The sequence below is a fragment of the Rhipicephalus microplus genome, chromosome 2 (assembly GCF_043290135.1).
Source record: "Rhipicephalus microplus isolate Deutch F79 chromosome 2, USDA_Rmic, whole genome shotgun sequence".
Lineage (NCBI taxonomy): Eukaryota > Metazoa > Arthropoda > Arachnida > Ixodida > Ixodidae > Rhipicephalus > Rhipicephalus microplus.
Genome location: NC_134701.1, coordinates 292,541,984 through 292,559,709, shown reverse-complemented (window position 1 = coordinate 292,559,709; position 17,726 = coordinate 292,541,984). Strand labels below are relative to the sequence as shown.

The 17,726-nt window shown below is 44.3% G+C and overlaps 1 protein-coding gene across 1 annotated transcript in view; it reads left to right on the top strand.

Annotated features, from left to right (window-relative positions):
* The window catches only part of Ubc4 (ubiquitin conjugating enzyme 4), a 34,782-nt gene that overhangs the window by 1,814 nt on the left and 15,242 nt on the right, over window positions 1–17,726 (top strand). Inside the window, exons 3-4 of the mRNA XM_037429243.2 lie at window positions 813–895; window positions 6,450–6,613. Of these exons, the coding sequence (XP_037285140.1) occupies window positions 813–895; window positions 6,450–6,613 (247 nt within the window). The remainder of the gene's footprint in view (window positions 1–812; window positions 896–6,449; window positions 6,614–17,726) is intronic.

The following is a 17,726-nucleotide window of genomic DNA, read 5'->3' as shown; positions in this document are numbered from 1 at the left end:
TACAGGGGTTTATTGAGGCATTCAGCAACTATCGTAGCACCCGCATACAGGGTGCAGCCAGTGTGCTTCTCTGCATGGCTATCTTTTTCTTCACACAATGAAATAATTGAACTATTTAGTGGTGATTACCACATGACAATGGATACTTTTGGAACAATTATATCGTTATGCTAACATGCTTAGTAGCCTCATGGTAATGGGAAAGTTAAAAGAAGCCTTTTGTGAAAGCCACATGGGCTTCCGGGCCTGCAAGAAACGTCATTACTTCTGGCATGACAAATATGCACAGACAGAGCTCTGGCATGTGGAGGTGGCCATCAGTGCTTAGTTTCACCATTAATTTCCTCTCTGCCACTCGGTGACTCAAGTATCTTCTCAAGCAACATGGCCATGCATACAGTTTTTTTTTGGCATGTTATTATGATCCGACTTCATTGCACCACAGTCCTGCGACTAATCACATTTTCACAGGTGTGGCTGTTACAGGGGACTTGCTTCAATTTTCCTATCACGATGAATTTAGCAAATGCTTACTTACACATTTTTTTCCTTCATTAGGATCATAGTGTAATGTATGTCTACCGTCGCTACACAATGGTCACCACTGACAGCATCTATGCAGTTCAATAATGTTTTTATACCGGAATGCTTCCCTGTCAATTATTAGCCATTGTTTTTGCAGAAACGCATGCCAGTGAGCTGGACACCATTGTAATTCATAATTAATCATGTCATTCTGGTGTTTCATTGTAAAGTAACATAATCAGTGCCACTTTCTTCTATGAACTAATTTTGTTTGCTTCCTGATGCAGGTTCGCTTCATTACAAAAATTTGGCATCCGAATATCAGCTCAGTGACGGGCGCTATATGCCTGGACATTCTCAAGGACCAGTGGTGAGGACGTTTCTAATGCTGTCATTGTGAAATAGTGTTAGTGGCACACCTTCACAAGTCACAAGGCATGTGGACTCAATGAAAATGCTCTTGATCTGGTATTTTGTCGAGTGCCACAACTTGTGCAGTCACGCATGATGTACGAATCTCCTCAGTCTCCTTCCTCTTCCAGCATGGCTCGAACCTGTATTTCTCAAAAATTTGGCCCCACCTAAATTTGAGCAATGATCCCCTATTTTCTTTTTGTTGTTACTACGCCTTTAGCGGTCAGCCAAAGACACGTTTATAGGAGAAAACGCTGAGGTAATACTGACCAGCTGTTAACATCACTCTTCCTTCGCTGTCGCTCCTGCCTGTGCCATATATCAATGCTACAAATCACTCCCTCCCAAAAAAGGAGCCATAATGGCGACCAATGGAACGGGTATGACAGGTGGACCGTAGTGCGGGTTCAATAGATCGCCATAAACAGTCTCGCGGCCGCGACGATGTCGGTCTGTCGATGGTTAAACCGGCTCAACAATATAGTTGACCGGCGAAGCCTGACGCAGGACTCGGTAGGGGCCTTTGTATTTTGGCAGTAGAGAGAGAGAGATTGACTTTATTTAAACATATCCTGAGGAGGCTGAGAAAGGGCCATTCCGACCCTTAATTCAACCTGGAGGCTCCGCCCAGGATGGCGCTGGCAGCCGAAGGCTTCTAGCGATGTCCCGGGCCCTCTGGACTGCCTGTAGTTGCAGCTTGTATTGATTGCTCTTGAGGGCTTCCTGCCAAGCCTCTTGGGTATTCAGTTGTGCTGTGCTTTGGGTAGGGCACAGCCAGAGAATGTGTTCGAAATTGCCATAGGGATGGTTGCAAAGGGAGCATGCGGGTGGTGTGTCGGGGTCGACTCTGTGTAAGGTGGATGGTGTTATGTACGTACGTGTTTGCAATCTTCTGAGAGAGAGCTTGTGCTTTATTAAGTTTTGGGTGCGGTGCTGGGAAGGCACGTCTTTGTCCCCGGTAATGTGAAGTGATCTCGTGGTATGTGAGTACTTTGTCCTGGCTGCAGAGATTCCCGCACTGCTCACTCATCGAGGGGTCGTTGTCCGCGGCGCAGCGTGTGAGCTCACGCGCCAGGCGGTTTACCTCTTCGTTGGGATTGCAGTGGTCGAGTCCCGGTAATTGTTTCATGTGGGCTGGGAACCACGATACGTAGACTTGAGCTTTCTCTTCCTTAACAAGGGTTTCTTTGCTCTCGTACTCTCTTATTGCGTTGACGGTGAGTTTTCCAGTGCTTCCAGCGACTAGGCCAGCCATGAACGTTTGTGCCGCCGTCTTAGAGTCTGTGTATATTGTGGAGTACGCTTGGCAGCTTTGCAAGGCTAGCGCGATCATCATTTCCTCTGCTTCGTGGACATGGCTTGTTTGGACGGTTGCCGCCTTTATGAGGTTTCCGTCTATATCAACGACTGCTATGGCAAACGCCTCTCTGCCATAGTAGCGGGCGGCATCTACGAATAGCGCGTGCGTGTTGTGTTTTTTTGCCTTGTTTATGAGCGCCCTCGCTCTGTCCTTCCTTCGCCCTTTGTTGAACGTAGGGTGAACGTTGCGGGGGATTGGCTCAACCCTAATGTGTTTCTTCACGTCATTACCAAGTTGTGTTCTTTTCTCTGGTTGAAAAATTGGGCAAATGCCTGCGTCTCGTAGGATGAGATGGCCTGCCTGCGTCAACGACAGGTGTGTGATTTGTGCCACTTTCTGAGGCTCAAAAATTTCTTCGGCCGTGTTGTGCCGACCAAGTTGCTCGCTTGGCTGGAGCTGCGACGACAATGCGAATCATTCGCACTGCAGCAGACGACGCGCGCAGCTTGAAGCAAGATGGCACAACAGCGCCACTAGCTCAGGCGTCGGCGGCCGCGGCCACTTCGGAGAGCGCATGCCTACGGGGAGCTGCGAAAGTGACCTGGTTCTATTAAAGGGCCACTCACCAGGCCCCATACCAAATTTTATTTGGACACTGGAAGTTTGGGTGTCCGATGAGGAACATTTTGCCACAAAAATTTTTTGAATTGGTTTATTATGAGCAACAAAAACAGGTTTTTTGAAGCGGCGCGAAAGGAGCATGAGAGGAGGCGAGCTCGAAGCCCTTGCCGCTCCTCCGCGTAGCATTCGCAAGCCGTATCTCTTCCCCACCCTCTCCAGCATCTGACGAAGAGGTCACGTGCGCACGACGTGCCCAAACAAGCTCAACCCCCAAGCATGCCAGCGGCATTTCTTTGTTGACCAGCGTTATTTTGTGGTTTTCTGCCTGTTTCTGCGGGATGGTTTGGAAACGCTGGCTTCGACGTGGTAGAATAGATGACCACAATGAGTGCGCAAACGCGTAGGAGCGTTCTACGGCGGTCGTCTGCACGATGCACTGACCGTGGGGACACGAACGCATGCGAAACACCGGCACATTAGCCCCGCATCTGGTTGCAATTCACGGGAGACAAATGAAAAAAAAAAGACGCTCACATTTCCTTATTGCATCTCATTATTTATCTGGAATTTTATTAATCTTTTCAAGCAACAAATTACTTAAACTACGCATGCCGTGTTAAATAATTTTCGCCTTGTCACGTGCCACTGTTTGCAACGTCAGAGCAGAGTCGTCTACGTAGAGGACTAACGTCACTGCATTGCCGTGTAGGTTGGGCCATTCATACGCGCACGTTATGCCCTCATTCTCTGGGCGCGCACCCGCAGAAGGGAGGGGAAGCAGCGTTCATCTTGAAATTTGTCCCATTTCCGCGGCGCGTAACGTTGCAAATTTTGGCAGGCGTGATCACGAACGCCTCATCTACGCATTGCGCTTGTCAGCTCAAAATTGTCAAACCTGGTGAGTGGCTCTTTAACATTGCAGCAGAGGGCGTGGTGATGAGTCACACCGTCAAATGGATGTCTATAGACGTAGGGTCAAAATTTTGTGATTGCCCAAACTATGGCCATGCATTCCTTTTCTGTTTCTGAATAATTCTCTTCAGCCCTAGTAAGAGCGAGACTGGCATAAGAAACGACATACTCATCGGAGCCAGACTTGGCGTTAATCAAGAATAGTGCCAAGGCCAACTCCACTAGCGTCGGCGTGGATTTCGGTAGGGGCATCTAGATTGAAGTGGCGGAGAATCGGTGGAGATGTCAACAAATGGCGTAGTTTTGCGTATGCGTCATCGCAAGCGGATGACCACGCCGAAATGCCTTGGCTATCAGAAAGTAATGATTGATATGTGGGGTATAACGTCCCAAAACCACCATACGATTATGAGAGACACCGTAGTGGAGGGCTCCGGAAATTTCGACCACCTGGGGTTCTTTAACGTGAACCCAAATCTGAGCACACGGGCCTACACCATTTACGCCTTCATCGGAAATGCAGCCGCTGCAGCCAGGATTTGATCCCGCGATCTGCGGGTCAGCAGCCGAGTACATTAGCCACTAGACCACCGCGGCGGGGTGGCTGTCGGAGAGTAGGCGTGTTAAAGGGTCAGTAAACAGGCTCTGGCTTCTGTTATTTTTTACACCCCCAAGCAAGCATGCTAATTTGTACAGTAGAGTGCAGCAATCATATTTTGTGAAAATTACAGTGCTGCGCACGGCGCAGACCCATTATTAGACGAAAATAATTTCAATGCCTCTTTCCTATGCCTGTCTAATTCTCCTTACAGGCAGCAATTTGTGCCACTAAACTACAAAACAGCGTCTTGGAACTGGGACGATGCAGTTTTGACTGCGCAGTCTACAGTTTTATTTTCCTGTGCAGCTCCCTAGTGTTTTGTAGAGCTGGAGACTGGCGGGACAAGCGGTATTGCCAGAACGAAAACCTCTGAGGTGAAGAGGCGTCTAGCTACTGATACTGTAGGGGAATGGAGCATACCTCACTAGTGTTGCGTACTCCTCACATCGTGCTTCCTCCCCGCGCTGCTGTGACACATGTGCTCGTGAATGAAGCCTTGCTCAATTGTTGGCTCCGTGCTGATGACAAAATCATTGACTTCTTATAACGTTGACAAAGTAGGTGTTGTGACAAAGGGGTAGTCACTACCCCTCTGCGTTGCGAGATAAGGGTGGGAAAGACAAGCAAGGAACCAAGGCTACCCAACGGAGGTTGTTCTATACCCTATAGCTTCCCTAATACAGCGCTTATTTCCAAAGTTCTTGTGACAGCATGTTCACGTGCAAGTGCGCAGTTATTTCTCCATTAGAGATTTTGGAGTGCGAGGTTGTTTACTGGCCCTTTTAATAACACAGTGGTTAGGTGCGAGTATGTTTGTGCGCTATAAGTGCCGCCTCTGATTTTGTGCTCATTATAGCTGGAAGGGCCATTTATACTCCTAAGCAGTTTACAAAGTGTAAGCAGTAAAAAAATAATAAGGCAGATCCACGAAGTGAATGCTGATGGTAAGGTGAAGCAGTGTGCTTCGGATCGTTAATCGTGGCTTTCTATTTTGTTCAAGTGCACACACAGCCTTTTATTTTGTTGTCGTTAACCTTTGATTGATGGGTGGTTAAATGTCAGTGTTTTTACAGTATTGTGACCTTTTATGTATTTTGTTCGTATTGGTGAACAGCCGTTTGATATCATTTTTTGTTCTTCGCAGATGTTTTGGTTTGTTCACATGTTGTTGGCGTTACTGCTTTCATGATAGTGTGGCCTTGTATTTTGTTCTAGTTAAGAGCCTTTTATTTTGTTCTCTGTGTGTAACGTTTCGCTCTGTCATATGCTTTGATTGATGGGTGGTTAAATGACGGTGTTTTTATGGTGTTGTGGTGTTTTGTTTTCTTTTTAAATAATGTGCGCTTCATATACGCTCTGTAGACTGTATTGCCCATGGCTGTTTTGTACCCGTGCTTTGACTACGGACCACGGTGACGAGTCTGACACTGACCGAACATTGTGTGACCCTGAGGTGCTCCGCCCCTAAAACAATTGTCAAGCCATGTGCGACTGTGCAACAAAGTCACGCTTCATAGAGCAAATAACTGCTTTTTACGACCGCACTCCTCCGTGGTATCTCAGTCATACTTTGACTTTATTTGCTGCTCCTGTTGATTCGGTTTGTAATGAGAATCGAGCTAAAACTTTGTTTTCATGTCGTTTAGATTACAAAGTACCATAACTCTGAAATACTGAAGCTGTTAGTTTTATTAAAGGTTTTTACAGGCCTTGTGTGAGCTATTGGCTGATTGGGCATCACAATGCAATTTGAATTAAAATTGAGCAATATTTGCATGTAGCATGGTATAGCAACAATAATGAAAAAATCCTAGTAGACACTGGAAACTACATGAAGACACAGTTTGTGAGTTGCACAGAAAAACTATAAACAAAACTGATCATTCTGATGCCACTGAAGTCAGAGGTGCAAAGGTAAGCAAAAAAAAAAGGAGTAAAAAATATTGTGCCCTCTGATATCACGCTGCACATAAGTGCTGTTGACAGTTTTTCTAGCTTTGTTTTGAGAACAGCTGATGACATGCGCAAGGTGTGGAAAGCGTCCTTCAAGCTGCATTTTTTGGCTGCTATTATCAGGGCTGCGGCCATGACTTTGCGGACGGTGCTGCTGTCCCTGCAAGCTCTGCTGGCAGCTGCTGAGCCCGATGACCCTCAGGACGCTGTGGTGGCTCGCCAGTTCAAGGAGAACCCCGAGATGTTCAAGCTGACAGCCCAGCATTGGGCGCAAGTCTATGCTGGAGGTACAACTGCCTATTGTTACACATGGCTCACTCCCAAAGGAAAGGGCGCTTGAATGTCAAAGGCTGATCTTTAAAAACATTTATTGGAGTAGCACTTATGTGAACAGTTCAGGTGCATTTGGGCTGTCTAAATTTATATATCACCCAGAGTCTCATATGTGCAATTGCAAGTGTGCATTGGCTGCCACTAGTTGCATAGTATTTCTTACACTTTCCTAGAGGAAAAACTGCAGCTGTGAGCTGTTGTACGCATGGGAATGTAGGGATATGTGAGATTTGAACTTCGATTTGCGTCCTTCACATCTGGCAGATGTCTCCGGCTTTAATGCCTTCCTTGTTGATTTTTTACTGAACGAACACATAATTAGCTTTTTTGTTATCATAGCACAGAAATTTGTCTTGTTTTATTTAACCTTGAAAACGTCTGCGTCAATGTACAATTTTACGAAGTTTCGCAGATTCTTCATTGGGAATCGATGTTATGCGAAGTATGCCATGCCGAGTGACGGTGAATGTGTTGCAATTTTTTTTTGAGTGAAATGTTACAAAATTGCGTTAAATATTTGTGCAAATGCTGTATTCACAGACATTTGTGTAACAGTCGCATATATTTTTTATGACCAGTTGTTTACAGTTGCATAATGATACCAACCGCAACATGGATATTAGAAACTGCAGAAGCAGTAAACTTATGTGTAGCACTTGTGCTTGGGAGGATGGTCGCCCTAGACCCTGCTACATAAATCAACCTCACTGGATGGTGCTTAACGTTGTTAAACCAACGTGAGGGCTGTATCACAGGAGTACACATGTAATGTTAATAAAATTAAATGGCCAGCGCTGCAACCACAATTGACGTTTCACGAATTTGAGGGTCTGTTTCAAAAACACTTCTGAGGCCTAGCGTAGCTCTGTGATAGAATACTTCATAAAACTTTTGTTGGGCTAGTTGGTACATCCTTACTGAAATACAAAAAGACGTGTACCCTCAAAGAAGGAAAACGGACAGAACAGGAAGGGTGCCCTTTCTGTCCCTAATTTTTTTCATTGATGGTACGTGTCTTTTTGTATTTCAGCAGGTAGAATACTTGATTGCCACGCCCAATGCTGAGGTTCGATTCCTGCTGGGACACTGCCATTTACTAATTGCATTTGTTGGGTTAATGCTGCCGATGTCAGCTTTTTCTTGAAGCTCTTGTGTTAAAGGTACCAATGTCTGTTCTCGCCATTCCTAGGTAGATATAAGCTGTCGAAACCACCTGTGGCTAGGCTTGTGCGAATAGTCAATTTCAGGTTTGAAGCGAATTCGAAGCAAATAGGAATTTGGTAAAATAATTTCGAATCGAATTCGCATAATATATATACCACATATTACACAGAAAAATGGGCATATTTGTCATGACCTAACAAATCTGTACAATATATTTTAAAAAATTAAGAGAAGGCCTCAGTAAATACAATTTTTTTGCATCAAGGAAAGCGGCAACACCTTTACATAGTATCATAATTTAACTTTTGCTAGAATGCAAGCGATAGCTTGTAAAATATGTTACTTTTTAAAATTTGCTATACTTAGAGCATATGAGTAGGTATACCAAGCTTCTAAACTTAAAAAAAAAAAAGGAATCGATGTCGGGGCAATATCCGTATTTAACCTTGAAGTGTGGCTTCGTGGCAGTGCGGGTTTTCTCTGGATATGTGCTTTCACCGCTTTGCACTGCTTCACTGCAGTGATACCACTTTTACAGGGTGACACATGCGGACTAATATGCACCTATTCGTTCGTTTGGAATAATTCGAGATTTAGTTACCTTAAATTTGATGTGAAGCGAATTCAAATACAGTCGAGCCCACTTATAAAGAACCTGAGCGTGACGAGGCATCCGTTTGCTGTATCCTGAAGCTCGTAGTAAATGAAACACAGCTTTTAAAAAAAGTTGGGAGTGAAAACACAAACTTTTTTTGCCCCAAATAGTCCGTGATGCACGTGTTTCGAAGAGCAGAAACGATAAGGGCGGTCTCGAATTCATTTAAAAGGGCAGGCTGCTCGTTCGCCGAAGCCCGTGGCATAAGCTGCATGAGGCGCTGGCTCCAAAGCTTCGTCGTTCTCGCAATCCGATTCCTCCAAATCGCTCTTGCCGCGTACTTCATTCACAATGCCCCAATCCGTGCACAGTTCCACAGTGTCGGCATCATCATCGGCCGTAATTGAATCATCGCAACAGATGTCCCACCCGCTCTCCCAGGTCGGAGTCGACGACGCGCTGCCACAAATTGCCGCCGCAGTGGTCCTGTTCGGAAGCTTCAGGCTCGGCATCGGGCCTGATATGTCGACGATCGATGAAGCCAGCCTCGCGAAAATAGTTTTGCGCACATGTAGCCGTCACCGCCACCCACGAAATATTCACCATCTCCACAGCTGAATACCGGGACGCCCGAAGCGGCAAGTTGGCTGCCAGATGGTCAACAGCTATGAGCAAGCGCTCCGCAACGCGGCACCTAATACGCGGATTACGCTGAAGCCAAGCAGTCACACTTCCGACGTTTTTTTGAGCGGCACGAAAAAGCGTGCTAGTCCTCCCGTCTGCCATCATGACCACACACGCACACCAAGAGCGAGCAAGACGCACACACGCGTGGAACAGCTCTGGGCGCGTTTCCAGTCGGAAAACGAAACTAATTCGAGCCAGCGTGGCGGGCGTCGCGGAGCGGTGGAGATGGTTGAAGGGGTTGTGATCAAGAGAGGAGAGCAGACTTGCGAGAAAAGGGCAAGGAGTTGTGATAAAGCACGGAGAAATGAGATTCCTTCCTCCGTGCGATAAGGAGAGGGGAGGATGCGGCGGGAGGGCGACCTTGAAAACCAAAACACACGGGAAGGAGGCAGATTGGGTAGCTTGCTTGAAAGGTCCGTGAAACTTGCACATAGAAAAACTTGGAAAGAGTGCCAGCGCGCGCAGAAGTCAAAGCATGGCTAGCCACCATAGCAAGACCGCCTCGTTCGGTGCGCGCGGCGGCATTCGAAGAATCGGTGGCCGTGATCAAAAAATAGTTTTTTTGCGCCGGCGGGTTTGAGTGGCCTCACGAACTTCGATATTTCGGGATTCGTTCCGCACAAATTAACAGCCGTTTTCGCGCTTCCGCACGCACGCGGATGGCATGCTGAGCTGAATGCGAAGTGAGCGAGAACAAGTCCTAAACACGAGACGAATTGCAAATTATTAGTCTGTGAGGTAGCGTATGCGCGTGCACTAGACGCAGACTATCGGATACAGTCGGTGGCCAATGATGTTGGCAAACGATCTGGTCACTCCAGACCGGTGACACCGACAGTACCAGTGATCAAAAACAGGGTACATGGCCGACCGGTCTTCGAAAGATCGGTGGCAGTGTGAAAACACGATCCTCGTCTGGCGATGCGGGGTGCTCAGAGTAGCAGGGGGACAAATGACGGAGAGGTGCGTAACAAAAACGGTCGGGGAGAGCAGGAACTAGAGGGGCGCAGAGGCAGAATTGGCATTTAACAATAAGAATGTATGGGCACCTCGCCAATGCCTGATCGGGGGTCGAAATTGGTTTCCCGGGAAGTCGGAAGACCGCTGACTGCGTTAGCTGTAACCGATTAGCGGCGCTCGGAGACGTTCGTTGTAAGTGCGATTTTATGCCATTGAACCAATGCATATTTTGACGATCACGCGGATATTGTTCGTTTTAAGCGAAAGTTTGTTTTAAATGGGGCCGTTATATGTGGGCTCGACTGTATTGAAATATTCGTTCGAATATTCGAAGCATTCGAATATTCACACAAGCCTACTTGTGGCACATACCTGCATACCAGTGGTGCATACTCGCGTGTGGCATGCGGGTATGCTCCACACGTGTCTGACAGAAAGTGTTTGACGATGTACGCAACCGAATTTCGACATTCTTCATGTCATGACCAGTGAGTCAGATTCATCAAACCCTCTTACCCTCACATAATAACTTTGGTGTACCCCATGCCAAGGGGGCAATCACAAGAGCACCTTGACGAAGGTGGCTAGATAGACACGTAAACAGATGCTAAAAGTGCCTGCAGTATGCAAAGAAGTGCTTCACATTTAAAAGTACCGTAAAAATCCACGTATAGATCGGACCTGCATATATATATATAGTCTGAGGTGCACTTCGGGCATAGCAAGTGAGAAAAAAAGTTTTCACCAGAATATATACCGAGGAAAACAAAAAAAAATTCATTTATTTAGACTCAACTTCTCGTCATCTAACAAGCTCCCATCCGAAGCTCCTTGTCGGACATCTGCTCCAGCAACGCCTTATCTTCAGTGCCATCGAAGATTTGAGATAGAGCACCCTTTAAAGGAACGGCAAACAAGGGCCTCGGGAATGCAGGCCCAAGGCTCAGCGATCCAGGAGCACAACATCGCTGGCGAGGCCCGCTTCAGTCGTCTGGCAAGGGTCACTTCCGGCCCTCCGGACGTCATCCACTCCATATACAGGCGCTTAATGTGGTCCTTGAATGGCTCATTGAGGCACACATCAAGCAGCTGCAGCGGGGATTTCATTCTTCCCGAGATAACGACGAGCTCGCTGCGAGAGACGTGCAGGAATCGCTTCACGGAGTCCGCCAGATGACACCGAAATGCGTCGAGCACAAGCATCGATGGAAGCCTATTGCTCCGGGTTGTCGGCACCATACGGACATGATCCAGTTAAGTACGAGCAACTCAGCCATCCACCCCTTGTCCTGGCAGCGGATGACATTTCTCTGGGAACTTTTTCTCCTTCAGTGGCGTCTTTCGTTTGAACACAATGTTGGGGGCAGCTTGTACCCATCTGCCATGCAGGCCAGCATTACAGTCATCAGTGTTTTCTCATTCGCAGTTGATTGCACGGTAACTTGCCTAGAGCCTTTTTCATGAACTGTCAGAGCCGAGGGCATATCGAGGTTCACAGGCGCCTGATCAGTGTTTCTCTCTGCTTCCCTTCTCTCTGCTTCCTCCAGCTACAAATGCACCGCTCGTCCACGGCAAACTGTCGCCCTGCAGCACAGCTATTGATGGTTTCAGCAGCTAAGATGGCTTTTCTTTTAAAGGCAGCCAAATACTGCGTTCGCGGAGCTGGCATGGCGTAAAGTCACAGATGTAAAATTGTGGTCGTTATTACGTTCATTAAGTGGTTGCAATGGCAACTGTTACATGCCTGTAGGACTAGCGTCACTAACGCTACAACGCTACCTATTGCAGAAACGTGTCGACACCTGATGATGATGATAGGTGTATTGACAAAACCAAAACCATGAATTCGGGCCCAAAATTCTTAGGATCCCCATATAGTGCGGGGCAGAAATTTCGCATAGTAAAATATAGAAAAAAACACTTGAGTTATGCGTGGGTTTTTACAGTAGCCAATGTCCGCTATACTTAAAAGGTAGACAACATAGCCAGTATTCACTTTGCTATTGCTTGTTGTTCGTTTCTTTCTTCTGCTGTTATGCCAAAGGTCAGTGGACTTTGATTCTAGAATATAATACGTGCGACTGAGATCTGCTTATAAAGGTTTGTTTTAGGGAAGCTTTATTTGCGCAGTTGTATCTGCTTTTTAGCGAAAGCCTCGCTCATGCCAGTCAACACAAGCCTCACAGACAATGCGAGAAACTCTATGGTATGTAGTCCAAATCTAAAATATCGTCCCATGTGTCGTATGTTCTGTGTGTGATAGAACACACTGTGCGTTGGCTGCCACTAGTCCCGGTTCAAGCAGAGGTTAGATGTGCCAGTTGTCTTCATCGATTGAAGGCACATAGAGGGATGCCAAGAGGGGTGCTGTATTACTCTGGCAGGAATTTCCAACTAGGACTAAACTTTGCGTTGAAGTGATAGCACGAAAGTCATGTTGCTTGCTGCAGTGCTGCTTCCTTGCATTAGTGTTTTGTACGCTATATCAGATCCTGAAGGAGTTGGCTGCTAGATTACTTCGTATAACATTCCTGTTTGTTCAAATTGCATTCATTGCTTCACCCTCGCAGCAAAACTGCAACTTTCTTCGTAACTGCAAAACAGTCCTTACAGCTTCCTGTGTGGCAGCATTCTTTTTTTTTTAACTGCTATAAGCTCTTTTATTCAGTACAATACAGTGCAAGTAAAAAGTTGATATAATACAGAAGAAGGTCCCAAAGTAAAAACTGTCAGGGGGACCTCCTGTGAATTCATGTATAAAAATATAAAACAAAGATTGGCAACTAAGGAAAAAACAGCAAGCGAATAAAACAAAATGAACGTAATGAAAATTATTATTGAAACTTATGGTAGTAAAAATATTTACATGTAAGTGATAAAACAGGAGATAACTAATTGGATTAAATGACTATAACATAACACATACATATCACTAACTAATACAGTGTCACTTCAGAACCTATACACGTACACATAAATGCATATAACCGTATTTAAACACACACATATATATATATATATATATATATATATATATATATATACACACACACATACATATATATTCAGGTGTCGCATGTTGTTAGTAAGAACTGTTTTAGATGCCGCCAGAAACAATGTAATGAGAGGCTTGATTTTATAATTGATGGTAGTGAGTTCCAGAAAGAAATTGCAGAAAACAAGGCTGTCATTTCGCCGTAGTTAGTGCTTACTTTTGGAAGCAGAAGGTTACTATTTTCAGAAAACCGTGTGTTATTAGTATTGTGGAGATGTGTGAGGGGAAGTATGTCAGTGGGAATGTCACCGACTCTACTTCTGAATAATAAAATTCCAAGTTTGAGTTGAAAGGTGGAAATGAACGGTAGAATTTCGAGAGTGCTAAAGAGAGGTGCTGCTGATGCTGTGTAGGAACTATGTGTGATAATTCGGACTGCTCTTTTCTGAAGGTGAATGAGAGATGTTAGGTGTGTGGCGTAGGTATTGGCCCAGGATGAAATGCAGTAGGTTAGGTGACTGTTAATGAAAGCATAGTAAAGTGATTTTAAAATGTGTTGCTGAAAACAATGCCTTGTGCCAATGTGTATGCGGCTGCCAAAAGCAGTCAGTCTTCTTGATGACAGAATTCACGTGAATGTTATATTTGAGTTGAGGGTCTAGTGTGACACCTAGAAAAGTAGTGAACTTTGATGGGGTGATGACGCAGTTATCAATGTATATTTCGGGTGAAATCGTAATGCTTTTTTCGGACGAGTGAAATAACATAAAAGTTGTTTTAACAGGGTTGATTTTCAATAAGTTATTTTTGCACCATGAAACAAGTTTCGCAACATCAGTGTTTAATTTTGCTAGTAGATTGTTAAGATCTTTGCACTAGCAAATATCGTGGTATCCTCAGCATAAAGAATGCAGTCAGATGAGTTAAGGGATGATGGTAAGTAGTTAATGTGGATAAGAAACATGAGAGGTCCCATAATTGAGCCTTGTGGGACTCCCTGGTTAGTTATTATTGGTGAGGATAAAACGCTGCCATAATTGACAACCTGGGTTCTGTTAGCAAGGTAGCTTTGTAGAAGGGCTAAAGTAGGCCCACAGATGCCCAAGGAATTAAGTTTAGCATACAAAATAGAGTGGTTTATAGTGTCGAAGGCTTTAGTTAAATCTATAAATAACGCCCCTGCCCAGAGCCCCTTATCGATGGACTGTTTTATGTTATCTGTTAGTTTAATCAGTGCTAATTCGGTAGAAAACTTAGCACGAAAACCAAACTGCTTATGTGACGAAAGGTTAAATGTTGTTAGGAAGTCCATTAGGCGATTCACAATGAGCTTCTCAATTACCTTACTAAAGAATGGGAGGATTGTTATAGGGCGATAATTAGAAAAAACTTTTCGGTCTCCCTTTTTGAATAAAGGTATTACTTTTCCTTGTTTGAGGATTGTAGGAAAAATGCCTGAATGAAATGTGGTGTTAATAAGCTCTGAGAGCACAGAAGATAACTCACGAGCAACAAGTTTGATTTTATCTGGATAAATTGAATCAATGCCACATCCTGTCGTCGTCAAACATGTTATTGTGCAAAGAACCTCAGCAGATGACGTGGGTTTTAAGAAGAAAGAGTGAGGCAATCGAGACAACGAAGGCAAGTTAGTGACAGTCGATACTGAATTGCTGAAAAATGATTCATTAAAAGAATTGGCGATAGTGACAGGGCAATTTAGAATGCTGGTGCCATCCGAAATTCGGTCTCAAGTGCATCTGGCTGATCAAGATGTAAGAATTCCTTAATTACGTTCCAATTTTTCCTACTGTCATTCCCATTTTCGAGCACTTTATTTTGATAGTAGGTTTGTTTGGCTTTTTTGAGTAGGACAATAAGAGTTTGTGAATAGAGTTTGAAGCGGGTCCTGAGGGACAGGTTGAACGGCTGAAGTTTTACTTTTTTGTGAAGGTTATATTTTTTATTAATGCTACGCAGCAGTCCTCTAGTAATCCTCGGGTTTCTAGGAGCGGAGTACCAACGCGATGTGGCGGATACAGATGTACACGAGTTTATGATACCTGTTAGTTCCTCAGTCAAGGTACTGAACGCTTTGTTAACACAAGGTTTTTGCGATAGTTTCCCCCAGTCAAAGCGGGATACCAAATCAACGAATTTTGCAGAATCGAAACGACACCCATTGACCATTTTATTTTTACAATTAGGCTGTGTTTTTAATAACAGAAAAATTGGATAATGATCTGTTAGATCAAAATTGACCACACCGGCCTCCTGAACTGACATAACGTTACTGAGTATATGGTCAATAAGCATGTTCCGACCAGAAGGAGCACATCGTGTCGGAGAATCCAGCAGAGATGTCAACCCATGACCCATGAAGCAGTTAGAGTATTGAGCACAAGAACCGTTGTTAATATTTGTGATATCAATGTTAATGTTGCCTAAAATGATCACGTTATAATTTTCGGAAATAAACGAGCTTAGTATATTATCAAGCTCAACACAAAAGTCACCGTAAGATGATGATGGGGACCGATAAATTGAACCAATGATACTTCTTTTGTTAGACGGAAGGAAATAACGGTCAAATTCGAGCTAGACTGATTCACATTTCGATACAGAAAACGCGATATCAGTACGTCGTTTATATGACAATGTGTTAGAAATGAATATGGCTGATCCTCCATGATAGTCACCGAGGCGATGAAAAAATTCAGCACAATAGCCCGGAATGGAAAACATGTTATCATCAGCTGCAGATAGCCATGTTTCTGATAGACATATGAGCGAAAAGTGATGATCGGTTAAAGAAATGAAATTAACCATATCATCAAAGTTTTTCGGTAAGCTTCGGGTGTTAAAGTGCATGATTGAAATATGAGAAACAAACAAACTAAGAAGTTGCTTCAATTCGAGGACAGTGTGTGTCGCCATAATGATCCTATGTAGAACACTGCAAACAGGCAATATCTGCCACTCTTGCCCTGTCATTTACAGCACGAGGTCTCGCTGCCTTAGAGTGCTCCATCAGAATGACTTCAGCTAACCCTGACAAGGATTGATTTGAAAAGCCATCCTATTTCAAACTTCATTGGCGAAGCTTGAAGGGGCCTAATGAGGACATGTCCTAGCATTCTTCATAGCAGAAAGTGTGCTAATGCACTTGACTTGCTTAGTATGATGAGTTGAAAATGGAATAAGGTCTTTCTTTGAATGAGGTGTATATTTAAACCATTTTCAAGAAGAAAAATATTTAGTAAACTCTCATTTTTCTTGGCTTCCTAATTGTCACACCTCTGAATGTGTGTTTCTTTTGAGTTTAACATAGAAGTTCATTATAATTCACTGGGCTGGAAAATAGCTGTATGAACCAGTACAGGGTTTCTCAAGCATGTGTGTGCCAGGGAACCTTGCTAAGAAGTGCTAAGGAAGCTTTTATCATTTTTATTTTCTATAGATTCAAGAGTAAAGGTATATGTATAAAAAGTTTATTCACCAACATGCAACTTAACTCACTTTCCTTGCACCAACAAATTGATCTGAGGTTCAGTCACACTCAGTGCCAACCGCATGTCAGCTGCTGAATTCAGTATGCAATCTTTTGTTTTTCTTTTTTATACCTTCCAACTTTCTGCGTACACTAGTGGCACTTATCTTCAAATAGCTGAAATGCACATGGTTGTAGTACAAGTTCCCCAAGATTTAAGCCTCCGTGCTTTACATTTTTGGAGTCTGGCTGGCTACAAACTGCTGGCAAGATTTATTGTGCTGCTTGCGCATTTTTGTTATGCACTGAAATGTGCTTATTGATGCTCGGGCGTGAAAAATGGAAGTTCCTTAGATCAATCACACCTCGAGATCGCCATCTAAGTAAGTTGAGTTGGCGAGTGCGGAAAGAGAGAAAATTTATCAGATGCTTACGGAGTCCCAAGGAACCCTTAGATTCCGCGGAACTGACTTCGAGAGCCCCTGGTTTTACTAAGGCACTTTCAATTTTTTTATGAATATATCTATTCATCACTTATACAACTTCGTTCACAAGGTGACTGCACCTCGAGTCCCCATTGTCTTTTCCTGAAACAGGCTCTAAACCCTTCTCTTATTATGTACAGCCACCAATAACATTACATGCACATGACAGTTCTTTCCCTGGAACAATAGCCAGCAACTGACTGTTTGTGCCAGATCGTTGCTAAAATTTTTTATGTTCAACAGCTTCCATCTTTTTCACATTTTTTACATCTCGCCTCGTCAAAATGAAGCGACTGAGTACTGCATCTGTGGTGGACTAAACCATAGCTGCTAACAACGCGATCATAGCATCCACGCAGTGCTGTGAGCATGGCCTACACTCGAGGCCAAAACAAAACTGCTGAGCACCGCATGTGCTGCCGGGGAAACCTGGCTCGCTCATTCTCCATCATAGATGGAGGTTCTTTTTATGTCAGTAAAAGCTCTCTAACGCTGAATCTCCGAGAAACACAAAGCAGTTTGGTTTTTAACAAAACCAACACAAAATGTTGAATTAAGAGGTAAAAGTATTAAAAAACCCCAAAACCGAAACACTTCATAAAAAATGCACCACACGCAGTAAAACACTTCTGATGGTACACAAAACTAAACCTCAAACACTAGTCTACAGAAAATAGTCCTGACGTGGCTG